The following is a 21,967-nucleotide window of genomic DNA, read 5'->3' on the forward strand; positions in this document are numbered from 1 at the left end:
ATCATATTAAAAATTTTATCCACTACTTATTTCTCACTACAACTATCTTCAGACAGAAAATAAACTTGTTTGACTTATTATTTTATGAAATATTTTTTTTGTGGGGACGATAAGCTTTTCAACCAACACCTCGAACCTTAGAAACAAGTCATGAGAAAGACCAACAGGAATGTTTCCCGCATGAATATATATATATATATATATATATATATATATATATATATATATATATATATATATATATAATGATGACTATCTAGGAAGTTTATCATTCTAATTTGTTAAGTTCAAGGAAGTTGATAAGGAGAATATTGAAAACACTTGGAAGGGTATCATCTAGTGTTCATGAGGAATTGTTCGGAGCTAGATAGGAAAAGGAATAAAAAGTTTGAACAAAACGTCTCTTTAGCACGGGAATTACTGAATTCCATCAGACCCTGACCCTCGAAGTCATGCCACTCCTTGTGCAGTCACTTCATAGTTATTCAAAACGGTTCTCAGATGTATAGACCGACCCTTCATGTAGCAAGTTGGATATAATACAAATGAGTTATGCTACACTCTCCGAAAAATTATTCGAATCGTGTTTCAAAAAGTTAAAATAATAATATTTTTTAATAAATTTATTATAAAATAATTATTTAATTTAATATTTTATAATTAATTTATTATTTTATTTATTCAGAAAGGATTTCGGCATAAACAGTTGGAGACCGAATCATTTTCCAATACAAATTGATCTTAGGGTGGCAACGCAAATTTCACTTTAGCCACTATCAAATTTCATTTTTGTAAAATATAAAAAAAAGGTTCAAGAAATAAATGATCAAATGTAAAGAAATGCAAAACATGTTTCCTCACTAAGCTCTGCCATACTCCCGAAAGAAACGTAAACAACGAACTCTCTTGGTTTATCATCTAACCATTTCATGCATTCTTCACTTGTGAATTGTGCAATACCATAGTCTTCACCATCTTGGGTTTGGTTTTCTAAATTTATGAATGGAATGGATGGTCCTATGGTCCTAAATTTAGGCCAGATCTTCATCGTCCAATCAGCCACCTACTAGCAAAATAAGTAATGTATGATAATTCTAACATATTCTTGATTATATGTATGTGAACATAATATCAACATTCTTGAACAACTGAAATTTCATACTTATTCTCTGACCCACAAAGGGAAATTAAAATCTTCTAAGAAAAATTTAGTAAACATCTATTTAAGATAAATTTTTCCAGAAACACTTAACACTTTTATCACAAAAAAATAAGAAGAAAAATTAAAATAAATTTTTTCTTACACTAAAACTAACTTATACATAATGAGTTGAGGATTAGATTTTTAAGAACTTAATATATGTATAAGTTAATTTTAACTAATAAAAAGATTTATTTCTTTTTTCTTTTTTATTTTTATCTTCCATAAGTATTTATAGAGAAGTTTTTTTCCTAAATAAAATATGAAGCAATTTTCACAAGACTTGAGCTACTTACCTCTTTCTCCAGCTCGTAGAAGGAATTACAGAGGATCCAATCAGCTTTGTCAATGTTAGAAAACTGGGCTACTAAGAAATCAAGAAAAGCAGGATCTTGAAGATAGTTAAAGAAGAAAGAAGGCATGTCCCCAAGTTGAAGTTGGGGAAGAGCAGGTAGGGAAATCTCTTGATTTGTGAGGGGAACTTGCAACTTTCCCAAGTGGACATGATAATATATACTATTCACAGCCAAATTTTGAGTGAGAAAAGGAACCCCAACAATCCCAAATCTCTTTGCAACTTCTAGTGCCCAAGGCATGAATGAATCATAAATAAGACAATCAACAGGGTACCCTGATCTCATAAGCTTCTCAAGAAGCTCAACAAGAGTCTTTGGCCCTATTTTCCAATCCTTCCACCGTCAAAACCATCAGAAATTGTTTCATGTGAAATGCCAGTTGGCAGTTTCTGCAAGTTGTTGCAATAGAAAAGGGTGCTGACAAATGTTACTCTCACACCTTCTTGCTGCAAAAGCTTGGAGAATTGAAGCATGGGGTTGGTGTGACCTTGAGCTGGATATGCTAAGACCACGCAATGCACACTATTGGCTTTGCTTTTCTTCTCCATTTTGTGGATATGCCTCTGTCTGTGGATGCGGGAAGAGGACTAACCTGTATAAGTTTGGGCATGTGATCTTTGATTAAAGAACTTTGGTTTAATTTGTAGGCTTCTAAATAATGGAATACGGTTGTTGTTACTTCAGAGTAGGTATACCAAATCTTCAATATGGAAGAAATAGTTCTATTATTTTTAAGTTACTTTTTCTTTTATTATTTTAAAGTTGTGGATGGATGAATAACTCACAAATATACTTTACTTAATTCATGATATACTTTGAATTTCAATAAATTAATTGTTAAATTAAAATTTTTTATTAAATAATTTTTTCTTTAGTAATCATGATATAAGTATAAAGTCTCTATCAATAGAAATAATAACTAATATATGTAGGGACCATAAATGCATATAATGTGGGTAATTTAGCTTTCAAACGTAATCTATTTCATAACCAAGACTAATATTCTCATTGAATAAATTAAGTATACAAATTTTTACAAGTTCTTTAATACTTAACATTAATTCAAATTTAAGTTATTTAGAGAAGATAATTACTATATTAATTGAGTAAAGGAAACGAGGAACAGAGAAACAGTCTGTGATCAAAGATGGTAGGTGACTGATAGTATACACTCAAGCTCATCAAGCCCTCAACATCTTGACAAAATGGTGCCTAAAATATAAGGGTGCAAGAGGCACAACAAGCGATGTGAGAATCTGTTTTGTATCCCTAAGAATATGGAACACATCAATTTCTGTTTCGGCTCTTGTTCATCTACACTCAGAGCTTCTATTCGCTTACTCAAATTCCCCCCCTCCCCCTCCCCTTCTATTTCTCTTAAAATAAAATTTCTGCTACTAGTTGTATAAGGAAGAATTTGAATATTTGATCTATGTATCCTTCTGTTGGTTATACACATCATGTCCCTTGAGTGGCTCTATTTGCTCTCACGTTTTCAATATCATCTATTCATTTACTTCATTTCTGCTAGCGTCGTGTTTCATAACCAATCCGCAAGACCAAATATTGGTTCGTCGTTTTTTTTATGCATTATAATTCTTACACTAATTGTATTGTAACAGTGCTAACAGAATCTGGTGTAGGTTACATTATGTTTTGTTTGTTGAGTCCCTTGTTTCCGCTTACTTTGTATAAGTTATAATTAGTGCTCACTCATCTCTAATCTTTACTTTTGCTGTTATGGACTTATGGTTGAACAAAATGTCAAATATTGTTGAGCACCAGGGCGGGTTATCACACATATATACATGTTTTCACATTGGTGAGATATTGTTCGCTTTGAATTTGCTTTTGGACATCACTCAAAAGGCTTCTCGACTAATGGAGACATAAACCTATGTCCATCCTCTTGTTTGAACGATGTGGGACTTTACTTGCATCCCAACAATCCTCCCCTCAAACAAAAGACCACGGTTTACCCCCCCTTGCCTCCTAACCCTCCATGTTAGGAGGAAGCCTCTCTTCCACTTGGATCTACCTGCCAGCCATCATACAATCCTCCCCTCAAACAAAGGATCACGGTTTATCCCCCCTTGCCTCCTAACCCTCCATGTTAGGAGGAACCCTCTCTTCCACTTGGATCCACCTGCCAGCTATCATACTCGTCGAACCGGTCATCCTCTTATTTGAACGATGTGAGACTTTGCTTGCATCTCAACAATCTTCCCCTTAAACAAAGGACCACGGTTTACCCCCCTTGCCTCCTAACTCTCCATGTTAGGAGGAAGCCTCTCTTCTACTTGGATCCACCTGCCAGCCATCATACTCGTCGAGCCGGTCACTTCAGACCATCGACTCTGATACCACTTGTTGAGCACCAGGGCGGGTTATCAGACATATACACATGTCTCCACATTGGTGAGATATTGTCCGCTTTGGGCCCAAGCCCTCACGGATTTGCTTTTAGACATCACCCAAAAGGCCTCTCGACTAATGAAGACAATTGTGTGTATATAAACCCATGTCCATCCTCTTGTTTGAACGATGTAGGGCTTTGCTTGCATCCCAAAAATCCTCCTCTCAAACAAAGGACCACGGTTTACCCCCCTTGCAGGAGAAACTACGAGTATTATCCGATCGGTCACCTTGGACCATCGGCTCTGATACCACTTGTTGAGCACCAGGGCGGGCCCTCAAGCAAAGGACCACGGTTTACCCCCCTTGCAAGGAAAACTACGAGTATTATCCGATCGATCACCTCAGACCATCGGCTCGGATACCACTTGTTGAGCACCAGGGCGGGCCCTCAAGCAAAGGACCACGGTTTACCCCCCTTACAAGGGAAACTACGAGTATTATCTGATCGATAACCTCAGACCATCGACTCTGATACTATTTGTTGAGCACCAGGGCGAGTTATCACACATATACACATGTCTCCACATTGGTGAGATATTATTCGCTTTGGGCCCAAGCCCTCACGAATTTGCTTTTGGACATCACCTAAAAGGTCTCTCGACCAATAGAGACAATTGTGTGTATATAAATCCATGTTCATTCTCTTGTTTGAACGATGTGGGACTTTGCTTGCATCCCAACAAATATATATTCTTTGTATTGAGGGTTGTTTGTGTTATTTACTTGGTAGATGACTGACAACTTAAGGGTAGTTTTAATGTGAAATATGATGTGAGAGTTTAATCATGGAATTGTCTTGATCAAAATACTTACTAGAACATTGGAAGAAAAAAAAAAGTCTTGTAAGTGGTTATTGCTACGAAATTAAAATTGGGGTTGGGGTCTAAGAGAAAGGGACAAGGTTGGAGTGTGGGATCTGAAGAGTAAGGGGCTGAAGTTTCAGAGAAAAAATTGAGATAGGAAGGAAATTAAGAAAGGGGGACTACTTGGAAGGGGTAAAATCAGAGAGGATTCAAAGAGTAATTTGTGTTCTAGAGATTAGGTTGAAGATTTTGAAGAATAGACAGTTTGAGGAGGGGATGCGTTTGTATTAAGGTTGTAAGTTTGTGATCTAAAGAATAAATTGCAAGTTTGTGATTTAAATAACCTTGTGGCAAATGGTTCTATATTTTACATTAATTTTCTTATTATCATTTTCATTGTATAACTTGACTATTTTTATATGTTAATGTATTTGTCTTTGCTGATTAGGCTTTCAAGTTTAAATGTTCCTTATTTTCATATTTTAGGTATTTGTGCTTGTTGGTGATGGGCCTAGAAAGAAGCTTGTGTTTAGTATTTTGGGTTTAGTTATTTTCATATTTTAGCTTTTATTTTGCTCATATAATTTGCTACGTAGAATGTTAAATCCATGTTGTTGGATGGAGATTTTAGGTGTACGTCGTGGATATTTATGAAGAAGATATAAATTATTTTTGGTTCTTGAGTTCATGAACAATAACTGCATTTGAACCTTTCATTGTCTCTAGATCCAAGTTTTGTTTCTGCCACTCCCTTTTATGGATTCACTCTGTCGAAGGTTAATTCTTTTTTCTTTTTTCCTCTTCTCTCCTCTCTTATTCGCTTTCTTTATTGTGATCTTGGAATGAGAAGAATTTACTGTAATGACAAGTTTCTAAAACATTGGTTCCTGTTATGAATTGAAGTTAGTATAAGATGAATGGGAAACTTTTTGAAGCTGTCATGAAAGATAATTTAGGCTCTATATTTTCATCTTTTCCAATTGTTCGATAGTGTACCAATTTGTTTTTTGATGAGTTTTAATGTGTTGACTTAAATTGTCAGTTGCACTATGCTATAGAGTTTATTTATCTTGAAAATATGGTATCATGCTCTTGAAGATTCTTTTGATGTCCCCCGAATCATTTCCTTGATGTTTTCGATCCAGTTTGGATATGGGTGTTCAATTAGATTGTGTTGGTCATAGTTGTGTCTACACCATTGCCTCTCATAAGTTTTATTTAATTTTATTTTCGCTCCCGTGGTGACAATGATATTTTCTTTTCACTAACATTTGATGTTAATTTTGGTGGTTCTTGGTTTTCTTTCATGTTATTATGTTGTAGCTACATAGTTTTTGACAGAAATAAAATTAAAAAAAAAGAGAGGATGAATCATTGTCATTTCTGTGCCTTTCTGTATCTTGTATTGAAGAATCTATTCTGGTGTAATACTATTTGTTGAATAAGAGAGAAAATTTGTATTACGGGAATATTTTTGAAATTCAAAAGGATTTGGATATTAACAGCAATTTTGAGGGGGTTGCAAATGAAGAAGCCTTTAATAAGGAGGTTTTTATGGAAAAAGATCTAATTAAGGAAGATATTTGTGAATTACAAAATAAGAAAGTTGACACGATGGAAGAAGGAATGGAGGAATTGAAAAGTCAAATGATGCAATACTTACAAGGGGGTGTGGTTGGTAGCTTGGTAAAGGATCATGTGGGGATGAGTCTTCATAAAATGACGAAGGGAGGAATAAGCATTATGGCGAAGATGTGTTTGGAATTATCACTATTTGTGGTGGAATTTGTTTATGAGTTCTTTGTATTTGAACTAGCACATGATGGTTTCAATTTAGGTAATTATAATTAAATTATCTTAAGGACAAAAAGATAGATGAAACAGAGTGACTAATAAGTATTCGTTTCAAGAGTTTCATTAATGATTATCAAGCAATAATGTTCATACACGTAAATACTCAAATGCACAGAATGAACAATAAATATACTTGCAATAAAAATCATCGTTCACTTTTCATAATTGTCAAATTACAATATCATGATTTAGAAAAAACAAACTATGAACTACGAACTACACTACGGTATTAAACGAAACTAAACTAATCCTAGAAAAAGAAAAGAAATGTGGTCAAGAATTTGCCATACCCAACAATTCCATGCACGAAAGCCATATGCAGGCGGAGAGTGCTTGTAGAGTGCAAGTATGAATTTTCTGACCTTTGTGAAGGAGCCTGTCTCTTGTATTTATAGTTAGTCGAGAGTGGTTAATTCTGTGCACGTACATCGTGGGTGCGCAACCGCTGTCCACTATGCCAACGTCGTATAATCTCTCAACCCTTCACTCCACGTTTTTTCGATTCTTCGACCAAATAACTACCACTCAACTGCTCAAAACGTCCAATAACTCCTTCTTTGTATTTTTCGATTGATCATCGAACAAGCGTGCTTTATGGTCTCATTCTTTTTTGGTAGATACCTCGTCCAATCTCCTCTCTTTTGAGTAATTTCAAATACTTTTCGAGTAACCCTAACAAATGCCCCCTAGGAATTTAGTCTCGATGAACGTACTAAGGTGAAGGAAAACTGAATTCCTATCGAGAATCTTCCTCAAATCTTTCTCGAATTTTCTCGTTTTATAACAATTAGAGTACCTTGTATTACTTCGATGAAAACCTACTTCTGACCACCTATTAAATGCAGTTACCTTTTTATTTGTCATTGATTGCTCTTATCATGAATTTTGACGGCGCATGCTTACGTTTCCCCAAAATCCTGTCTGTGAAAAACGTTTCGGCGGCTGATTTGAATTGGTACTTGGACCCGTTTTACCCTCAGACCCATTTTCCTTGTTTAAAAGTCTTTTACCCTAAGGTAAAAATTACTTTTCACCACTTCCTTCGTGCACAAGTCTCTCTTCTTCCTTCTCTGTTTCTTTGTTTTTCTTGCTTCTCGTTGCTTCCATGGCTTCCTCTGCTGCATCCACCTCTGCCACTACGTCCATTCTTGCTCCTACAATGGCCTCTGCTTCGTCCACTCAATCCGCTCCTCTGCTAATGACCAATGCTATAGTTTGTAAGTGAAAGATGGTGGTGATGAGACCTTCATCCCCATTCCAGGCATGGAAGAAGCAAGCTTGAAGATTTTCCATTCGCAGGTACTTCTCCCTTTTTCTCTTCAGGAAGACACTACTCATGCTTTTCTAGGTCCATTCATGGGTCAGCATAAGAAAAAATCTGGCAACACTCTGCTACCTGAGGATTCTTCTACTTTACCGTTTATTCACTCCCCACAAATAGACTTAAACCTATTTGGAGATACTACTAAGATTTTTAGGGCGTTTCCCCAACCAAAGATAGGCATTTACAGTGGTTAGCCCGTGTAGAAGGTTCAATGTTTTCCCTGTGGGTAGATGTTGGCATATTTGAATTCATTCAATTAACTAAGTTTGATTTACATTTCTTTGACCCTCAAATGCTTCTTTCTGCAATCTTTTTCTGGAATAGAGAAACTTGCGCTTTCGAGTTTTCATGTGGTTTCGTGTGCCCTACGTTATTAGACATAGTAGCCATAACTGGATTAACACCCGTAGGAGACAAGTTTTTCCCAGATGCATTCGACGAAGAGATTTCGATAAAAGAGACTAGTATTTCTTGGGACAAAAAGACTTATTTGGCTTTCATCAATGCCCATATGGGGAAGTCGGACACTCCCGTTTCGACTTCGAAACATATTGCTTTTTTAATGTATTGGCTATCTGCTTGTGTTTTCTGCACTCCCTCTCTTCAAGTCCCCAAATATTATTACATTTTGGCTCAGGCTTTGCATTCGAAAAAGAAAATTTGTTTGAGTAAACTTTTGTTAGCCTCCTTATATACTTGCCTCGATGAAGCCTCGGAGAGTCTTTATCGCGAAACTGGACCTCGCAACCTCTCTGGACCGCTATGGTTATTACAACTATGGCTCAACGCAATTTTGGAAAAGATACTTTCACTTACTTCTTCTTTTACCCCTGTATGCGAACTTGAAGGAGCACGTTTAACTACCCTTACTCCCCGCAAACGTTCAGTCGAGAATTTCGCTAAATATGTTCAAACATTCCTTAGTTTTAACGACTTCACGGGAGAATTAGCTCCTTTCATTTGTTCGAACCTGACCGGACCTTCTTGGCTTCGAGAGAACAATCAAGTTGGAAATATTTCTCCCGATTCCGTTGATATGTGGTTTGGCTTCTTATCTTGGGATGTGATTTGCTCCGGAATGCGATAAAAGGATGTTAGGATTTACCCCCATCAACCTCAACTATTTTCTCGACAGTTTGGTCTTTGCCAAATGAAGCCTCTCCCTTTTCGACGTAAATAAAGTATAGACGCTGATATTTGTGTCGAGAAAGGAGATTATTAGGAAGTCTTGGATTTTATTTTACGTCCTGATAAAAAACTTAGACTCACTCCTTGCACTTTTTCTCCCTCTTTCTTAGTCTCGAAGTGTTTTCTTTGTTGGTGGTGTGAATATTATGTTGACAAAATTCTCACCTTCGATGATTTTTTGAAGAAGCTGATTAATTCTCCTCTTTCTTCGTAGGGTCCGAAACTATCAGGTACTTACAAGAGCCATACTATTATTTATCAATTCAAGCAATTTTTTAAAGTTTGTTATCGACCTGAAAATATTGGTCGAACCATATTTGATGCATCTGTCTCTTTATCGAAAATGGTACAAAGGAACATCCGCTCAAAAAAGGTTATTAATTCTCGAGGAAAAACTGATTTCAAAAAATTTTGCCCTAAAAGTATTTCTCCTCTTCCAAATGCTAGTTTTGGTTTAGTCAAACATTTATCTCACCCTCCTTGGGTGAAAACACTTGATCCATTTTACCTTGAGCGCAAAGAAACTCCTGTAAAGGATCGAGTTACTTACACGAGATGTTCCGTGTGTTAGAAAAGAATGGCTCAATCCAAGAAGGGGGGGTGAATTGGATTCTATGACACTTTAAATTTTTTTAGAGTTCTTAGGATCTTTATTTCAATTCAAACTTTTCTAATATGAATTTTCAATGAAGTTCCTTAAAGACTTGTTAATGAAAAATGAGTCCTATATGCTTTCTTGATTAATCTTTAATAAACTTCAAAGTTAAGAGCAATCAATATGCAACACTTTGATTCAGATTAAAGCAATGTTGTGCATACAAACATGATAATCAAGAATAATCTCTTTAACACACAACCAAGATATTACTCAAAGTAAAAGATAAGGGTAAGAGAAGATTGCACAAGTCTTTTATCCTGGTTCGGCCACTCCACATGTGACCTACATCCAGTCCTCAATCATAACTTGATCAAGATTTGTTCCACTATCTTAATGAAGAAGTTTTACAAGCATACCACACATGCATACACTCCTACATTCAAGATAATCACTTTCTTGACCCCAAGAAAACACCTCTTGTAGAAACCCACTACAAGAATTCCTTACCACTTGAGACACCTACTCAAGATTTACAATTATTCACAAAGAATTAAAGGAACGAATTCACCTGGAAACTGAACAAATCAGATAGTGAATTCAGAAGTAAATCTTAATCTTTCTCTTTCAAGAATGTGATGATGATGATGATCTTTTCTCAAAGCATTTCAAAAACATTTTACTTCTTGGTTTCACAAAGAAAACACTCCAAGAAGGTCACAAAGACTTCACAATAACTTTTTTCTCTTTTTGATTCTCTGTTCTATCTTGTTCTGAAGTTTCAAAATGTGAAAACTATTTATAACATTTTCAGAACCAGATAATCAATTATTTTAAAGGATAATCGATTATTTTATTCTTCATGATTTCTAGAAATCAACCAAGAACAGATTATTCAATTATTTTGCAGGATAATCGATTATTCCAGAGAGTGATTCCTGGGATAATCGATTATTTCACAAATAATCGATTATTACAACAAGGCATCCTTTTCACCTGTTGCTGGAATAATCGATTATATTTAATGATAATCGATTATTTTGAGTCAATTTTCAAAAACTCTATTTTATGTCTTAAAATAACTTTTCAAGTTTCTAACTCATCATCATACTCACTCTTAGTCAGATTAGATAAATATTAACCCATGCACAAAGCACACACATGCAAAATAAGCTCAACAAAACAATACAACCTATGAGCTACTCCTATTACACAACATAATAGCCACATTTTCTTCTTGACTTTGTTTTTGACTTGTTGATGTCCTTGGTTATCATCATAATCCATACTTTGTTATCATCAAAACCTTCATAATCCAAGTTTGATCAAAGTGATGTACCTTTGTTAACAAAAACTCAAGATGTTGAAACTCCTCACTAATCTTCCTAAGACGAAGCACCATCATTCGAGCTCAGACCTCCAATTATTCTTGAAACTTCTCACCAATCTTCCTAAGATGAAGCACCATCATTCGAGCTCAGACCTCCAATCAGTCTTGGTCATGGTAAACTTCCTTCCTTCTTTGTTAATTACTTTCAATTATGATGATGATGAAAAGAAAAATGACTGTGCCTCTTTTTACATGTAGATTCGACCGATTCTCCAAGGCCTCTCACTCCTTCACCGTCCAACCAAGGTGGCATCAAATCTTTGAAGCCTCCTACTCCCTCAATTCAATATGTTGATTTGGACTTAATCAACTTTTTCAATGATGACATCGAAGTCGATAATATATTTGATGTTTTAGAGAACTAGACGAGCGGTACATTTGTCTCGGAGAAAGCTCTTGAGTCCATCGCCAATTTCCAACCTTTGCTCGAATCGTTTCGATCCAAAGCTTATGTTGAAGACCTTGACCAGGCGTTTCTTGTTCCTGAATTTAAGACTGAGGTCGAGCAAATGGTAGATGACCTACTTGCGTATCCAGATCTTCCTCCAGAAGTTTATCTCGAGCTTCAGGAATTCGTTAAACCATTCACTCTTGCTTATGATCTTCGAGCCAAATGGGTCAAGACTTTTCTAGAAGTAGCCCATATCGAAGTGGGCACCGAAGGTGATCGTGCCAAACTTGAACATCATAGGCAAGAATTTCTCTCGATCATAAAATCTACTGAAGAGATGATTCCTGCTTTAAAGAAGCTGCAACATGAGGAGGCTGATACTAAGAGGTCTATTGAGGTTTTGCAACAAGAGCTGAACAACCTTCGATCAAAAAATGTCACTTTGAAGGCTCAGACTCAAGAGGTTGTCCAACGCCAGAAAAGCCTCAAGGATAAAGGCAAGGAGATTTCTTCGAGACTCGCTAAGACCTTGGAGCAGAAGAAACGTCTGGAAGCTCAATGCACTTCTCGAAGGCAGAGTTTAGATGAAGCTTATCAGGCATTCAAGAATTTTAAGTCCAAGTTCTGTAATATTGATTAAATTTGAGAACATCAATTTCAATTTCTTTCAAGTCATTTTAATATTTGTTAATACTCTGATCTTTCATGAAAGTACTTCAAATATTTACCATTGATTACGTTGCTTGCTGCGTTTGAATTTACCTCTTTAATTACATACACATTTTTTGAGTATACTTGATTAATCACGAATGAGCCTTCCCAATTATAGGACCACTTGCCTAAATATCGAGATTTCTAATCTATGGGAAGAATTTCTTTTAATACCAGGTCTCCAACTTGAAAATTGCGCGTTTTAATTCTCTTGTTGTACGTTTTCTCGACTCTTTCTTTTTGCTGGACGAGATTTTGCAATGCTATCAACCTCTTTTTTTCTAAAGACACTAACTCATCATACATTAGATTCCAATAATCTTCTATAGGAAAATCGTTTTGTTTTTATATGTGAATTGATTGTAAATTAATATCTATAGGAAGAATGGCTTCATGCCCATACACCAATTTGTATGGTGTAGTTTTTGTAGCATCTCTTGGTGAATTTCTATAAGCCCACAACACTTGGACAAGTGTTTCATGCTAATTTTGAGGCTTGCTCGAGATGTGTTTCTTGATCAAACTGATAATTAGTTTATTAGCAGCTTCGACTTGTCCATTTGCTTGTGCATAATACGGTGTCGAAGTTACTAACTTAATTCCTCTCGATTGAGCATATTGAATAACTTTTTGACCTATAAAAACTGTGCCTTGATCTGCAGTGATTATTTGGGGAATTCCAAACCTTGTTATGATATGATCTTCAACAAAATCGATTATGTCTTTTTGGTCAACTTCTTTCAAAGGAATTGTCTCAACCCATTTTGTAAAGTAATCTATGGCAACTAATATGTACTTGCGATTTTTCGAGGAAGGTGGATGAATTTGCCCTATTATGTCAATTGCCCAACCTCGAAATGGCCAAGGTTTAATGATCGAATGTAATTCACTTGCTGGTACCCTCTGTATTAGTCCATGTTTTTGACATTCTTCGCAGCTTCTTGCGAATTCGATAAAATCCTTAATCTTGGTTGGCCAATAGTACCCTTTTCTCGACAAGGTCCACCTCATTTTTTCTCCTACTTGATGTACCCCACAAATACCTTCATGTACTTCTGCCATAGCTATATAACTTTCATGATTCCCGAGGCATTTAAATAGAATTCCATCGAAACCCCTCTTGTATAATTCGTTATTTAACATGACATAATTAAGGGTTTGGATTCTAATCTTTCTTTCAACTTTAGAATTTAGATTTTGAAGGTACTCAATCAATTCTTTTCTCCAGTCTTGATGGCTCGATGCACTAATACTTAGGCTCTCTAGATTACCTATTAGTTCATTCTCTGTTTGAATTAAGGATTCGAGACATCCCTTACTCATTTTATACCCTGATGCGATTTGAGCCAGTTCATTCGCAATTGTGTTTGCATTTCAAGAAATGTGTTCTAATTCCACCTCATCGAACATGTTTAGTAACTCAATGGCTCGAGTCTTGCATTCGACCAGTTTTTCATTTGAGTATTTATACTCCTGAGTTAATTGTTTGATGACAAGTTGCGAGTCTCCTCGAACTACTACGTTCCTAGCTCCTAACTCTTTAAGGATATTGAGTCCAATAATGAGCACTCAATACTTAGTTTCATTATTCGAGTATCCTTTGTTAGTTTTTAGTGATAATTTGGTTGGAATTCTTTCAGGGGAAATGATTAACAAACCTACACCCGTTCCTAACTCATGTTTCGAGCCATCGAAAAATAATTCCCAAGGTTTAGTTGTTAAGTAATTGATTTGTTCAGTTAATTTCGAGTGATCTACAAGAAAATTTGCAATTACCTGTCCCTTAGTGGATTTCAGGGGTACGAAGATTAATGAATATTCAGTTAATGCAAGTGCCCATTTGCCAATTCGAGAATGTAACACAGATTTACCCAACATATACTTAATAACATTACTTCGACAAAATACCAAAACATCAAAAGGTTTAAGATAGTACTTCAACTTTGTACAAGCAAAATAAAGACTTAAACATAATTTATCTAAAGGAGTATATCTATTAATGACTCTCTCGATGCCATTATCATCGTCTTGCACCAGCATGCCCACAATAGTCGAATCGTTAGCTGAAATATACAACTTCAGTTGTCTTCCTTTAGAGGGTGGTGCTATTACTGGAGGATGCGCCAAATAAGCTTTGATTTCCTCGAATGCTTTCTGGTGCTCTTCTTCCCATCGAAATTCCTCCTCCTTTTTCAATCGTAATAATGGAGAAAACACTTTAATTTTTTCAGATAGATTCGATATAAATCTTCTAAGAAAATTTACTTTACCTAGGAGAGATTGAAGTTCTTTCTTGTTCGATGGAGGCCTAGTTTCCATGATAGCCTTAGTCTTGTTTCTATCCACTTCGATCCCTTTTTGGTGCACGATAAATCCCAAAAACTCTCCTACTCTAACACCAAAAACACATTTTAGTAGATTCATTTTTAGACCATGTTTCCTCATTCTCTCGAAAGATAATTTTAGATGGCATAAGTGTTCCTCTTTTCGTTTTGACCCAACAATTATATCATCAATATATACTTGTACAAACTTACCTATTAAATCATGTAATATTAAATTCATTGCCTTTTGATATGTGGCACCTGCATTTTTTAATCCAAATGGCATCATCACCCATTCGTACACGCCTAAAGCTCCTGGACATCGGAAATCCATTTTCGATACATCATTAGCTGCAATGTAAATTTGATTATATCCATAATAACCATCAAGTAAGCTCATGATCTCGTTACCTGCAGAGGCATCTATCATCGTCTCAGCAATAGGCATAGGATATTCATCCTTGGGGGTAGCTATGTTAAGGTCTCGAAAGTCAATACATACCCTGAGTTTCCCATTTTTCTTGATAACAGGCACAATATTTGACACCCATTCAGCATACCTTGAGGTCCTGATGAACTTAGCTTTCAACAACCTCTCGATTTCTTCTTTTATCTTATCAATTACTTCTGGAGCAAATCTTCGAGGGTTTTGCTTAACTGGCTTCTTCCCAGGAATCATTGGTAGTCTATGCTCTACTAATTCTCGATCCAAACTAGGCATTTCATCATAATCCCAAGCAAAGCAATCTTTATATTTGTGTAACACTCGAATCACTTCCTCCCTCAGCTTTCCTTGCAAGAGTTTGCTAATATAAGTAATCTTCTTATTTTTGACAGTACCCAAATTGACTTCTTCGAGTGGATCTTGAGATTCTAACTTGTGTTCTTCATTGGTTGCCCTTTCGAATCCCAATGGTGAATCGTTGAAAATACAATCTAACTTTGTTTCTAACTCTTGCCTTTTATCAACTTTCAGATTCTTGACCCCTTGGTCTGCTTGATCATTCTTTGTTTTTTTTTTCTTTTTCTTTTCCTTTGGCCATTGTGGCTGCACATTTCTTTTCTTTTTCTCCGATGTTTTCACAATTTACGGCCTTCTCGACCGTCTATTCAGTCATATAGGTCGAAATTCGAGCTAAATAGCTCGAATACAAATCTTGGTGTTTCATTCCTGCTCTTGAGCCGATTCTATCTAGGCTCGAATCAAAAATCCTCTCTTTACTTCCCAACACAACATTTTCTTGATACCTTCCTCTTCATCTATCATGCTAGCATTATGAGCATTGAAAGGCTTGGTTTTTGCAAACGCAGTTAATTGTTGATTAGCAAAATACATGCCTACTTCGTACTCCTTTTGCTCAGCATCGAGTACTTATAACCCTTCATCATCATTCTAGAAAAAGATCTTCTGGTGAACAATCGAAGGAACAACTTCCACTCCATGTATCCATTCTCGGCCCAACAACACGTTGAAATTTGCCTTCGACGGAGTCACGATGAACATGGTTGTGTGTTTCACACTTCCTATTTGAACATCGAGCAAAATCATGCCCTCAGGTTGAGATGACTTTCCTGCATAATCTGATATGAGTATGTTATGAGGCTTTAGATCAGCCACGGTCTTTCCAAACCTTTTCAGCATGGTTCTTGGGAGTATGTTTATGGCTGCTCCTCCATCAATCAACACTTTGTTCACCTCATGTCCCTCAATCATCAAAGTTAATAAAAGAGGCTTAAGATGAGCCTTCATATCCTTAGTATGAGAATCGAACACAGCTGAGTTAAATTTAGGAATAACTCGAGAAATCTGGTTGACCCACACAATCTTTGACTCATAACTAGGATCATCGAAGAAATCCTCTCTGTGAATATATTCTTGCTCATTAATGGATTCCATGGCCCCTACATATTCAGAAGGCAAAATCGAAACTATACCATAAATTTCTTCCAGAGAATCATCAAACCCACTCTCGAAGCAATCAGTAATTAAATCTTCATCATCTTCCATGAACTTCCGAGATGATTCACCTTTTTGTGGTACTAGAATCGAAAAATGGTTTCCTCAAAAACCCTCAAAGGTAGCCTTCCTCATTCTCTATTATCTCCTCCACCGAGTCTTAGTCATATTTTTTAAAGGTTGTCTAACCCCACACCCAAATCCAGACACATTCGAGAATTTTACAGGAGCGCCAGAAAAATTCGAGAATTTCCCAGGAACTCCTTGGAATGTGGGCCCAACATAATTTATGACCTGTTTCCCTCGACCCATTCCAGCCATTTTCCTTGGCGGAGAATTCCATTTTCCCACTAGGACATTTGCATTTGGCACGAAAGTATTGCCAAACTTTGATGAGTTATGCATCTCCATCTTTCCCATTGGATCATTATATTGAGGCATATGTACCTGCCTCATTGTCAACCCAGTGTTCAACCCAGTGTTAGGTTTTTCCTTTTCTCGAAGCTTCTTAGTTTTGTAGCTATTAATTACCTCCGATTCTTTGAAGGCTTTAGCAGTAGCTCTGTCGAATACTGCACTGCATCGAGGATAAAGCATGACTTTCCTATCAACATCCTTTTTCTTAGACAGGAACTCGACCAAACTTTCTCCCTCCTGTGGATAAATAGGTTCCTCCTCTTTGGCAAAGTCATCCAACAGTTCCTCGAGTTTTTCATTAGAGATAGGTTCGACATTCTCATCTTCTTTGATGCTTACTTCGACCATGTTAATCCCCATCGAGACTAGTTCTACATACCCAGTATGAGCTGTAAATGGATCAGTATCCACTTTCATGTCTTTTTCCTCGAAAGCCAGACGACCCTCAATGATCGCCTTCTGGATCATATCCCTGAAATGCACACAATTATTAGTCCAATGACCATACATATTATGATACTTACAAAATTTCTTCCCTTTTCTTTGTTCGAATGGAGGAATTTTATGGTTCTCTGGGAGTGCAATCTGTTTATCTTTTAACAAAATATCAAATATTTTATCAGCCTTAGTCACATCGAAACTATATTGCCTAGTTGTACTCCCTTCCATATTATCTCCTAGTTTTAACATTTGGCATTGATAGGTAGGGCCAGGACGTAATTCAGCTATGTTAACTTCAAAATCCTCACTCGAACCCTCACAATTAACATCATCACCTATCTCTGCGTTTTCTAAATAAGCCACCTTTTCTTTTCTAACAAATCTATCAACTTCCTTAATCTTTCCTTTTCTAACTTAAATTGCTCGATCCTCCTTACTTTCTCTGCTAACTGGGCCATATCTCTTAATTGTTCATTTACTAATTTTTTACGAATCGAAAAATCTAACCCTGTTGCAAATTTTGACTAATTTGTGTTCAGGTATGTTAGTGTAACATCGAGATTTTAACTGCCTGAATCTATTCAAATAATTGTCTAATGTTTCATGATTTTGTCTCTTAACATTCATTAAATTGACTATACTCACTTTAGTTTCTCCTCGAAATTTTTTTTCATGAAAGTTGCCTTCTAATTGAGCCCAAGTGTTTATCGAATTAGGAGATAATGTTGTGAACCATGTAAAAGCATGTTTAGTCAGCGAACTCGGAAAATACTTCATTTTTAAATATTCATTGTTCGCTAGATCTCCACATTCGACTAAATACCCCGCTATATGTTCGACAGTAGATTCATTCAACTTTCCCACAAATTTAGAAAATTTTGGGACTTTTGCCCCCTAGGCAATTTTACCTGAGTTACATATTCTGGAAAAGCAGATACAAAATAGGGACGTTCATTTCAGCCTACCTAGAAACCATGCCTGTTTATTACCCTTTCTACAATTTGATCTAGATTTTCATCAAGGTTCCTATGAGGTCGACCTAAGTTTTGGGGAAAACTACATTCCCACCTTGATTTTCCATATCGTTCAAGTTCGCACTCATGGCTCTCGAAGGTGGATTGTCTCCCATTTTATCTCCTATTTTATTTATTAACTCATATAGAGGGGTTAGTATATTATACATCTGAGTTGATAACAAATTGACCATGTCATGATTACTATTGTTCATCTGTTGTCGAAGGGATATCATGGCTTGATTACTAATACCTGTGGGAACATAACTACTCTGTTGAACTAGAGACCCCTCATAACTTTTCCATATATGTTGATACGGGTCTTGCATAACAAATCCCAATCCATTTGGTCCGAGATTATATCCCTGTGGAGATACGTGCATTTGTGAATTTGGTCCCAAATAGGGTACTGGCATTTCGACATGTACAGGTTGAGTAGTTCGCCAATTCGGCAACATACCCCATGGATATTCTCTAGTGGCATTCGTGAATTCTTGGGATACATTTGTTTGCCTAGCCACATTTTCGAGTACAACAGGGGGTGATGTTGCCTCCCTTGTCATAGTAGTCACATTATCAGGGTTTGGATTTCCGTGCTCTACATCTACTTGATTATCATTGTTCATTTCTCTCCTATTATTAGACGTAGACATGGTTCTTCCACTCCTCAATCTCATAAAATATACATACCTAAAACTAGTTCAATTATGTTTTCAATTTAAACGTGTCCTACCGGGCGTGCCAATTTGTTTGTGGTGGAATTTGTTTATGAGTTCTTTGTATTTGAACTAGCACACAATGGTTTCAATTTAGGTAATTATAATTAAATTATCTTAAGGACAAAGAGATAGACGAAACAGAGTGACTAACAAGTATTCGTTTCAAGAGTTTCATTAATGATTATCAAGCAATAATGTTCATACACGTAAATACTCAAATGCACAGAATGAACAGTAAATATTCTTGCAATACAAATCATCGTTCACTTTGCATAATTGTCAAATTACAATATCATGATTTAGAAAAAACAAACTATGAACTACGAACTACACTACGGTATTAAACGAAACTAAACTAATCCTAGAAAAAGAAAAGAAATGTGGTCAAGAATTTTCCATACCCAGCAATTCCATGCACGAAAGCCATATGCGCAGGCGGAGAGTGCTTGTAGAGTGCAGCAAGTGTGAATTTTTAGACCTCTGTGAAGGAGCTTGTCTCTTGTATTTATAGAGTTAGTCGAGAGCGATTAATTCTGTGCATGTACATCGTGGGTGCGCAACTGCTGTCCACTACGCCAATGTCGTATAATCTCTCAACCGTTCACCCCACGTTTTTTCGATTCTTCAACCAAATAACTACCACTCAACTGCTCAAAACGTCCAATAACTCCTTCTTTGTATTTTTCAATTGATCATCGAACAAGCGTGCTTTATGGTCTCATTCTTTTTTAGTAGATACCTCGTCCAATCTCCTCTCTTTCAAGTAATTTCAAATACTTTTCGAGTAGCCCTAACAATCACAAAAACAAGTAAAAAGTGGAGGGAAGATGCTATTGGACTCGATTCAAAGGCCTAATGCAGAGAAAAAGAAAAATAGGAGGGGATGGCGGTAAGGGTAAAGTCATAGAGGAGTCTAGATATTAGAGGGGATAAGGAAAAAAAATGTAGATCAGTTGAGATAGGATTATAACATATTAAGGTTATACCAGATTTGATTCGTTGAGATGTGGTGATAATATGTTAAAGGTTATACGAGATTGTAGAAATCTCATTCACACGAGTCAATTTAATTAGATTAATCAAATTTCAATTTGACTCAACTTATCACAAATAGGTGAGTTAGGTAGGTTGACTATGAAATTTTTAAAAAATAATAAAATAAAAATTAATTATATATTCTTATATTTAATAAATAAAATAAAGAATTATAATTTTTTATATAAAACATCAAATCTATCATTGATTTCAATATAAATATAAAAAATATTAATTAAAATTTTAAATAATAATTATATATATATATATATATATATTAATTCCAGTAAATTAAAACTACTAGAAAAGTGTTATTTTCTTGCAAATTTTCCTGCAAAAAAATATTCGCAGAAATTTTTTTCGAATTTACTTGTAAAAAAATATTCGCAGAATTTTTTTGCGAATTTTCCTGCAAAAAATTATTCACAAAAATTTTTGCGAATTTATTTGCGAAAAATAATTTACAGATATTTCTTACAAATTTTGCTACAATTTTAATAATCAGAGAAATTTTTTTCCATGGTAAAAATTTGTAGAAAATATTGTAAGAATTTTATTTTGTTTCTTGCAGATTTTCTTACAAAAATAAATTCGCAAGTAATGTTTACTAAATGGTAGAAAAATTTTGCAGGTAACTTTTCCTGCGGATTTTCCTGCAAATTTTAATTCACAGGAAAAATAAAAAAATATATTTAAATTTATAAGTTTAATATTTTGAAAAAACTTCAGGTCCCACATCGATTGAAAATAAAGCAATTAAAGAGTATATAAGTTGGGGGCAACACTTACCTTACAAGTTGATTTATATGGTTGAGTGTTAGGCTTATAATCTACAATCTTAGAAGTTAAAAGATTATGTATCACATGTTGGAAGCATGAAAACAAATGCTTCGAATGAATTCATTGTGAGCATTTGAAAGTTAAAAAATTATTGATAGAATTTATAGTAATTTCTTTAATTTTTTCGTAAAAAATATTCCTGCAAAATTTCTTGTGAAAAAATTCGCAGGAAACTTTCCTGTGAATTTTTTTTGCAAGAAACTTTCCTGCAAATTCTTTTTGCAGGAAACTTTCCTACAAATTTTTTCGCAAGAAATTTCGCAGGAAAATTTCTTGCGAATTTTAAAATTTGCAAAAAAATATTATCTACGAAGGTATTACCTGCAGATAAAATTTTGCAGGAAAATTTGCAAGAACAACGTTTCCTGCGAATTTTTATGAAAAATTTACTGAAAAAATCGCATGTAGTAAAAGAAAATCTAGTAGTGAAATAGGTTAACTCGATTTACTTGACTCAAAATATCGATCCAAATTTCAAATGTTATGAATGCCTTATACACACGGAACCTTTTTCGCATATTCTTTTTCTGCATGAAATTTGCATTTTCTATTTTACTTAGCCAAGCAAAAACTTATACCTAATTTGATGTAGGATCATGTGTCACATTCCTCCTAATTTAGTACTACTATTTGACAAGCAGTTCGTTAGAAAAACATGATTTGCAAAGTTGTGAGCTGGCAAATTGTCTTCTTTTTCTTTTGAGTTTAGAGCTTAGATTTCATATAGTAGAAATTTGTTAGACTTTAAGAATTTCTTTTGATATTTTGAATACAAAGTTTGTTGTTTCTACTTTTCTAATATACAATTTGTTTTAGGTAAAAAGTAGGTGATATGAAGAGCTACTTTAAAATTGTCTTGCTCCCTTTTGCTCTCCACTCTTACTACCTATCTGTTTTCATTTCTAACATGATATTAAGAGCTTCATTGAGGGAGAGAAAAAAATTTGATTTTTTGTGTGAGAGAAAACCTTCAACCAATGGCTTCTAGTA

General features: G+C 35.4%; 1 protein-coding gene across 1 annotated transcript; it reads right to left on the reverse strand.

Annotated features, from left to right (window-relative positions):
- Nucleotides 1-325: 325 nt before the first annotated feature.
- On the reverse strand, nucleotides 326-2,623 carry LOC109813188 (UDP-glycosyltransferase 74G1). Its single transcript, XM_020377325.3, is given in 3 exon segments — nucleotides 326-1,063; nucleotides 1,498-1,898; nucleotides 1,901-2,623. Coding segments are annotated over 3 exon segments (843 nt in total). The 5' UTR covers nucleotides 2,106-2,623; the 3' UTR covers nucleotides 326-826.
- Nucleotides 2,624-21,967: the final 19,344 nt, after the last annotated feature.

The sequence above is a fragment of the Cajanus cajan genome, chromosome 4 (genome assembly GCF_000230855.2).
Source record: "Cajanus cajan strain Asha chromosome 4, NIPB_CcT2T_4, whole genome shotgun sequence".
NCBI classification, from domain to species: Eukaryota; Viridiplantae; Streptophyta; class Magnoliopsida; order Fabales; family Fabaceae; genus Cajanus; species Cajanus cajan.